The sequence below is a fragment of the Lactuca serriola genome, chromosome 1 (genome assembly GCF_051521515.1).
Source record: "Lactuca serriola cultivar US96UC23 chromosome 1, Lser_US96UC23_V15, whole genome shotgun sequence".
Lineage (NCBI taxonomy): Eukaryota > Viridiplantae > Streptophyta > Magnoliopsida > Asterales > Asteraceae > Lactuca > Lactuca serriola.
Genome location: NC_136408.1, coordinates 77,702,307 through 77,711,064, shown reverse-complemented (window position 1 = coordinate 77,711,064; position 8,758 = coordinate 77,702,307). Strand labels below are relative to the sequence as shown.

At 37.1% G+C, this 8,758-nt stretch overlaps 1 protein-coding gene across 1 annotated transcript; it reads left to right on the top strand.

Annotated features, from left to right (window-relative positions):
* The first annotated feature begins 493 nt into the window (after positions 1–493).
* On the top strand, positions 494–1,708 carry LOC145069551 (putative carboxylesterase 17). Its single transcript, XM_079016489.1, has one exon. It carries the CDS (start codon positions 614–616, stop codon positions 1,622–1,624), a length of 1,011 nt encoding a protein of 336 aa, XP_078872615.1. The 5' UTR covers positions 494–613; the 3' UTR covers positions 1,625–1,708.
* Positions 1,709–8,758: the final 7,050 nt, after the last annotated feature.

The window sequence follows — 8,758 nt, the reverse complement described above, 5'->3', positions numbered from 1 at the left end:
ATCTGGGAAAACACAGGGACCATATATAAAAAACTTATATGCAAACAAATTTTTTTATTACTGTTATAAAAAATTGATTGAAAACATTATGTTATCCGAGAGATTTAAAAAATTAGATATTTAAAAAAAAAGCACGTTTTTTTTCTTCTTTTCTTTTTGTGTTTAGAACATCTGTAATAAAATTTTTAGGAGATTATCGAGGTAAATAAACCATAAATTAAAAAAAAAAAAAAAAGCTTTTAAAAATGTTTTTTTCGCTTAAAAATTTTAATATAGATTTCCAACTCCATTAAACATAGTGTTTACTTCTTTTATCCTATATTTTTAGTAACATTTTATTTTATTAATGTTAAAATTTATATTTGTATTACCCTAAAATAAGTTTAGACAAAATTTAACAATTGTTAAATGCATGGAATGGACATTTTTGGCCTTACCCCTCATTTTTCTAATTTCTTTATACTTTTTAATCACCTTTTCTTACCATTGAATCCGTAAACAATTTCATCCAACACTTCTATAAAAAAAACCCCAACACCACTCGAAACTGTAAATAGATACAATTGAATTCATCCACCATTCCACCTAACTTGTACTCACAAAGCAATAGAATATGAATATGGCTCCCCAAAGAACAATCGTCGACCAAGTTTCCGGCTGGTTCACAGTCTATGACGACGGTTTTGTTGATCGGACATGGACAGGACCACCAGAATTCAAGTTCATGTCTGATCCAGTCCCGCCACACAACAACTTCATCCACGGCGTAGCAACCCATGACCTTTTCATCCATCCAGATTCCGATGATCTTCGCGTCAGAGTTTATCTCCCTGAGGTTCCCGACGACTCCAGAAAGCTGCCCATAATCCTCCACTTGCATGGTGGAGGGTTTTGCATCAGCCAAGCTGACTGGTTCATGTATTATAATACCTACACTCGACTCACACGTGAAACTGGAGCCATCGTTGTTAGTACCTACCTCCATCTTGCCCCTGAGCATCGCCTCCCTTCCGCCATTGATGAAGCTTACTCCACCCTTCTCTGGCTCCAAGATTTGGCCAATAAAAAAGCACACCAACCATGGCTGTCTTGTAAGGGAGACTTCAACCGTGTTTTCCTCATCGGAGACAGCACAGGTGGGAACATAGTCCATCAGTTGGCTAAAAGGGTAGCCGGAGAAAACCTCCATCCACTGAGACTGGCCGGAGCGATTCTCATCCATCCAGGGTTTCTCAGATCGGTGAAAAGCAAGTCGGAGTTGGAAAAACAAGAGTCTCTGTTTTTTACTCGGGACATGTTGTATAAGTTTCTGCAGCTGGGGTTGCCGGAGGGCACCACCAGAGACCACCCGATAACATGTCCGATGGGAGAGGGAGAGGCGCTGCGTGGGTTGGATTTGCCGCCGTATTTGATGTGTTTGGCGGAGGATGACTTGATGGTAGAAACGGAGATGGAGTTTTATCAAGAGATGAAAGAAGCTGGGAAGAAGGTTGAGTTGTTGATGAGTAATGGAGTTGGACACAGTTTTTATCTCAATAAGATCGCCATTGACGTGGACCCAAAAACCTCTCAAGAGACTCATAAATTGATCGAAGGAATCTCCCATTTCATGCGAAACAACTAAGTAAATCTTGCTATGAGTGTAATTCCAACATATCTTTCAATTATGTCATGTTGTTTTTTTTAATAATTATTCTGATAGTTTCAATCAATATATACATACGTTCGTATTTTTTTTAATGTTTTTTGCGATGTTGAAGTTAATCTTTATAATGAAAATAACTTGAAATACCCGAAAACAAATTAACTTCATATCTCCGTAGTGAGTACTTAGAACTTAGAAGGGTTACATTCATAAATTTTCAACATATTAAAGGTCAATTATTATTTTATGTTTTGTTTCTTTCTAGCATGTGGTTAGTTCATTAATAATATTCGATCTCCTCGTCCAAACAATTACTATTTATATAATATTTTATTCATGCAAAATAATAATATATCTAGATCTACATTTACCAGCATTTTCATTTTGTTCGGTTTTTAAAACTTACAAAGCTTAATTATGTACAAATTATTTATGTAAAAGCTATTTTGTAAGGAAAATCAATTAGGTTTATTAATAAATTCACGTTTCTTTTTGTTTAAGGGCTAATGGTAGTCAAATGGTGGATCTATTCTAACGCCTTTATTTGTGTTTTTGAATTTCCATTTCGTTATAGTAGAGATAGTGGCTAGATTTTTTGCCTTTCTATTATGTTTTTTATTGTATTTAATCAGTCATTGATTCCTCAAACAATTCCAAACAATTATACATCTTCTGAGTTTTCTTATATATAAGTGACTTGCAAACAATGGTATTAGAACTAGGCTCGAAAGGAAGAACACAAATTGTGAAATAGTATCCGGATAAAAGTCATGGGTCAAGGAAGTGTGACACTAGAATTGAAAGGAAGAGCACAAATTGTAAGGGACGTGTATGATGTGTCGTAATTAACAAACAACTTGTTAAGTGCTAGACAACTAATTAACATTTACCCGAGATTTAGTCATGACACACCGTCATCATCATCTCAATCTCGTCCCACACCACTGCTGATTCACCATCAACCGCCTACACCATCGCCAATTCACCATCGTCATCTTGCACAAAAGGCCCATATTTTTTGATTTTATTGTGACCATGCTTACAATCCAGATTTAAGAGAAAGTATCGAGCGAGGGAAGGAAGGAAGGAGACACTCATGTTTGTCCTTTTTTTTAACATACACGACCTATAATTTTGAGTGCTACAAACCACACAAAAGACATGCAAACATACAACAAAAAACGACCTCGGTTCTTCGTTTTTATACAACCTTTGTTTGATCGATTACAAGAGAAAGGAGGAAGGGTTGGATCGATTAAGAAGAAAATGATAAGAAGGGGTTTGCTTAGATGGGTACTGTTTTCAGAAATCATATTTTTTTTTGGAAACGGCAAATGTATTAAAAGGGAGAGCCTCACCTAGCAAGTAACTAGATAAGGATCCCGGAAACAAAAATACAATAGTACAAAGTTTACAAACCAGAGAATGGGGACACTACCCATTCATCCCAATTACACATTGTTTTACTACCCCTATGCTTACACCAATGGAAAACCATAGTTTTAATGCAACTAATCCCCTGAAGCAAAGAAACACCTTCATTGCTGAACAAACGTTTGTTCCTGTATCTCCATATGCACCATAGCATTCCATAGCTGATAATTGTAAGCCGTTTCCTTTTCTTGGGGCAGCTGCCCCACGCCGAAATTGACTGAAGTAACTCCACCGTAGTTTGCATTGAGCGATGATTTAGTGACACTCCGCACCATCTCATAATATTCTCTCGGATTCCATAAGCAAACGGACATCCAATGAGAACATGGTCGACACTTTCCTGTTGTCCTATACATAAGCTACATCGGAGAGAATTGACCAGAATACCCCTTGACCCTAACTCAACAGCAACCGGAATTCTACCCTGCACAGCCCTCCATATAAAACCTAAAACTTTAATGGGCACAACTTTGTACCAGTTAATATTTGAGTGACCATTAACTGAGCTGAGGTTACTATCAAGGACCTTCCGAACCGAACTAACAGTGTACTTTCCATCTCCAGTCAGCTTGCATTTGTATCGGTCTGCTCCATGGGCTAGCTGAATCCCAGATAGGTCGGTAATGAGAGCTTGAACAACAGGTCCAAGGCCAAGGTCTGGGGGATGAGACTTCCAGCTCCAGGTGAAGGTTGATCCCGAAATTATGTCAGTAATACTGCATTTTTTCTGAGCATCCAGTTCAAATAGAGTGGGGTATTTTTCTTTTAGAATCCCTGAACTTAACCAGGGATCATACCAGAATAAGGTATTGTTCCCAGACTTAACCTCCAGCTTAAAGATATCGTTCCCAGCAACTCCGTTCCTCGCCAATTGGTTTATGGTCCTTCCTATACAGCTCCATACTCCACTACAATTCTGACTAGAAAGGTAACCAAAAGGCTTTTTATCTAAATTATGGATCCCATGAATTTACTTTTGACCAAAGTCCTTGCTCCTCCTTTTTTAGACGCCACCACCATTTTATAAGCAACCCAACGTTTAATGCTCGAATCGATCCCACCCCGAGTCCACCTTCACTTTTGGCAGCTAGAACTTTATCCCAAGAAACCCAATGTATTTTCCTCTTATCCTCACAACCACCCCATAGAAAGGTTCTTCTAATTTTCTCCATCTCCTCAAGTATACCACTCGGTGCTTTAAATAACGACAAATAGTATGTGGGGAGATTACCAAGGACAGATTTTACGAGAGTTAGCCTGCCCCCGAAGGAGAGGGTTTTGGCCTTCCATAATGATAGTTTTGCACGAAATTTCTTAAGGATTGGCTGCCAGTGCTTTTTAAGATTCATATTGGCTCCCACGGGAACACCTAAATAATCAAACGGTAACGTTCCAGACTCACAGCCCAATAGACTTGCCCAAGACGATATTTCATGTGTCGAGGATCCTATGCCAAATACTCTTGATTTGTGGAAGTTCACATTGAGACCTGATGCGATATGGAAACACCTGAGGATACGTGCCAAATTCTTGAGGTTAGATCTGGACCATTCGCCAATAAATAGCGCATCGTCCGCGTAAAATAGATGAGATATAGTTGGTCCACTCCCCGGTACTTTAATACCCTTAAAAATCTCCTTATCCCGGGCAGATTTAAGAGCCACATTTAAGCCCTCCATGACAATAATGAACAAGTAAGGAGAGAGAGGATCTCCTTGTCTCACCCCTTTAGTTATGGGGAATTCTTTAGTTGGAGAACCATTAATGATAACAGATGCTCTAGCCGATCTCAAGCTTCCCCGAATCCACATTCTCCATTTGTTCCCGAATCCCATTTGGCCAAGAATTGAATCAAGATATTCCCAATTCACCGAGTCAAATGCTTTGTCGAAGTCTACTTTGAAGAGCAAGACTCTTTTTTTGGACCGCTTCGCCCAAGAACATATCTCGTTAATTATGAGAGGGCCATCAAGAATACACCGACCTTCTACATAAGCTGATTGAACCTCATCTATAATACCACCAATGACAGACTTTATACGAGTGGAGAGAAGCTTACTTATGATCTTATTAAGACACCCAATTAGGTTAATGGGACAGTAATCGTGTAGGGAGAGAGGGTCTTTGACCTTAGGAACCAGTGTAATGAAGGAAGAGTTACACCCACCAGACAGGGTACCATGATTCTCAAAGTGCCTCACAAAGCTCATGATATCGGATTTGACAGTGTCCCAGAATTTTTTAAGAAATGCAAATGTAAAGCCATCAGGCCCTGGGGCCTTTTCGCTGCCACATTGCCAGACTGCATCCTTTATCTCCTCCAAACTAAAGGGAGCTTCAATCTTAATGGCCTCCATCATTGATAAAGTCTTGAATGCAGGGTTAATGAACTTGGGACGAACAGCAGTGTTTTCAGAGAACTTTGCTTTGTAAAAATTCAGAACTTCCTCTTTGATCAGGTTTACCTCAGTTGTCCAACATCCGTTAATTGTTAGACCATGTATATGATTCCTCCGATTTTTGCTATTAATGAACCCATGGAAGAACTTAGAGTTCTCGTCACCATCAATCGTCCATTTAATACGCGCCTTTTGTTTTAGATCCATTGTTTTTAATCGTTCCAACTCTGCAATCTTTTTAATGCCATCATTCCACTTACAAATCTCCAAAGCTGTTAGGGGTCTGATTTCCGCCTGTTTCTCAAAGTTCTTAACCATACTTATCGAGTCATCTAACTCTTTTGACTCTTTCTTGCACGCTTCCTTCCTCCACTTTCTAATCTCATTCTTCAGGAATTTCAGTTTAGCAGCCAAATAAGCATCCGGGGTGCCGTATCCCACAAATCGACTCCAAGTATCAATTACCAACTGATCAAAGCCCTCTTTGAGAATCCAGGAGTTAAACAACTTGAACGGAATAGGCCCAAAGTCTGCAACTGCCGATTGTAGGGTAATGGGGCTGTGCTCCGATAGTTCACGGGGATGGGCAGTCACCGCACTAAGAGGAAAGAAGTTGAGGTAACCCGAGCAGACCAAAAATCTGTCCAACTTACTTAATTTGGCGTCACTACGACTCATAAAAGTAAATTTTTCCCCGCCCATATTAAATTCCTTTAGGTCAGCATCTTGAATGAACTTGTTGAAGGTGTAAGCACTGGAGGGGCAAAACCTTGAATGACATCTTTCACTGAGATATCGAACCACATTAAAGTCTCCAAACACAATGCACAATTAGATTAAAATGGGGATTCTTTCGAGATGACAATATTTTATTTCAAAAGAAATAAAAAATCACAATACAATCTTAAAAAAATGAAGCGTACTCTTTTTAAGGATGGTTAGAATCTTATTGTTTGTGCTCTAGTTCTTTTCATATTAAAAAAAAGGATGATTGTAATCTTTCAGCAATGATACATATTCTTTTAATAAAATGGTTAGAATTTAGTAAATTCCTTACTTTTCTAAACTTATTCTTTTAAAAATATGTAATTTTTCAAAAAGGCTATCCCATAATCAACCTAAACATATTTATTTCAATTTTATTTTTTTTAAATTCGCGATTAGATTGGTCATATTAATAATTTTCTATTTTTATTTATGATTTTGAATGGAGTAAATTACATGAATGGTCATTGTGGTTTGGGGTAATCTCTAACTAATTTTTTTAGCTCATTTTACTTTGTTTATACGTTTGGTCACTGTCACCCTTAAATAAAAAGACCATTTTGACCTTAATAATTCTTTTATAATTATTTGTTTTTCATTATCAATTTTATTAAAAACATTATTTAATATAAAATATTGGTATCATCACCACCACAAACACACCATCCGTTATTCCTTCATCACAGACAACATCTCATCTCTTTCGTCGGAGTTCCTTTCAGTTACCACTGTCTTTTCCACCGGTCAAAATTACCACAATCTTCGCTACTGAAAAAAACACCCGATCTAGTTCTAACTCATTCACACCCAAAAATCAAACACATAAATCTAACCCACTCAAAGTAAAAATCAAATCAAGAAATCCAACGAGAAATGCATACCAGAACTTCAAAACATGAAATTCAAACCAAAATTGGATTCAACCAATCTCTTATACTATTTTCGCTTTCATTCCGACGTCTTCCTCCCTGAAGAGTTGGTTCCGACCACCCTTACCTTCCACCTTCTCTATTCTCAACCACCTACTTCCCTTCTTCTCTGATGTCCTCACAACACTAATCAACACACACAGAGAAATAATAGATGGAAAGAAAAACATGTAGAATAGAACACAAATTCTTAGCCGGCAACGGGAAACACCTAGATCCACCAACCTTCACCAACCCAGTCCAGTGGCGGATCTAAGGTGAAAGTAAAGGGGTATCCCAAATCGATGAGTTCGGTTTCTCGGTTTTCCAAACTCAGTTTCGGGTTTACACCCAAACCCATTCAAAAGTTTAACTTATTGAGAATTGAGAAGCTTATTTTGCTTATATAACAGATGTATATGAGCTATGTTTCATGTTGTGGCCGATGTGAGACAATTTTAAAATTTTAAAAAACAAATTGAAAATTTTGAAAACAAAATAAAATAGATCCGTGTAAGGGCCACGATTCGAAATAAGAAGCTCAAAGTTAAAAGTTCATGACTTTACCATTTGGACAACTCAATATTCGTGTTTAATTTTCATAAAATCATAATATAATATGTATAATCCGTATAAAACTATATAAAAGAAGTTGCGAAAATAAAATAAAATAAATGTTTGAAAGAAGATTTGAACTTACAACCTCCAAAAACAACCCCTAATGCCTTAACCATCTATACTAACTACAACTTGTGTTATTATCTCGCTAAACATATTAATATTATGTATATATACACTACATAAAACGTAAGTTTTCTAAAAGTAATATTGTACTGGATTTTTTTAGGGGTATCCCAGGATACCCGGGATCTATTGTGGATCCGCCCATGCAGCCCACAATGAAAGGGAATTCTTCTTCAAAATCAAATTGATAAACTTCTTATATTGACACCATGGCCAAGGCCACATGTAATGTTTTGCATCCAGCGGTTACATGAACATGGTTCGTTTTGAGCCTGCATCTCCTGCCGTCTCATTTCTGACCCTACCATGGTCCCATCATTTCGAATTCTGACTTCAAAAAGAAAAAGATCAAAAACCAAAAACCGAGAAATCTTATTGTACAAAAATCAAACATCTGAAATAAGAAATTTACAAAAAAGAAACCTTAAGACAAATTTTTATTCAAAAAATTCACAAAAAAAACGAATTTGTCTTCCTCTCGATTTCCTTAAACTCATAACTTACAGATGAAACCTATATCGTGACGATGGTGGATGAAGTCAAAATCTGAAATTGATTACAAAAATCTAATCATCTTCCTCGTTTTTCGGTCTCCGATTCGGCGTTGTCTCAGATTCGATGTGACATCCCCAATTTCACGGTCAGAAAAGACCGATTTGTTTATGTTTTTTTTTTATAAAATCAGAGTAATCCTTTGATTGAAATATTTGCGGAATTTGTTCCCAAAACAAAATATGATAAGAATTTATCCAAGCTTTTCTTTAAAGAAATGTATTTTCATTAAATAACAAAATCTCGGGATGTCATGTTCCGATACGGACCAAAAGCATAAACAATATAAAATAGACCTTACAACAGTTATT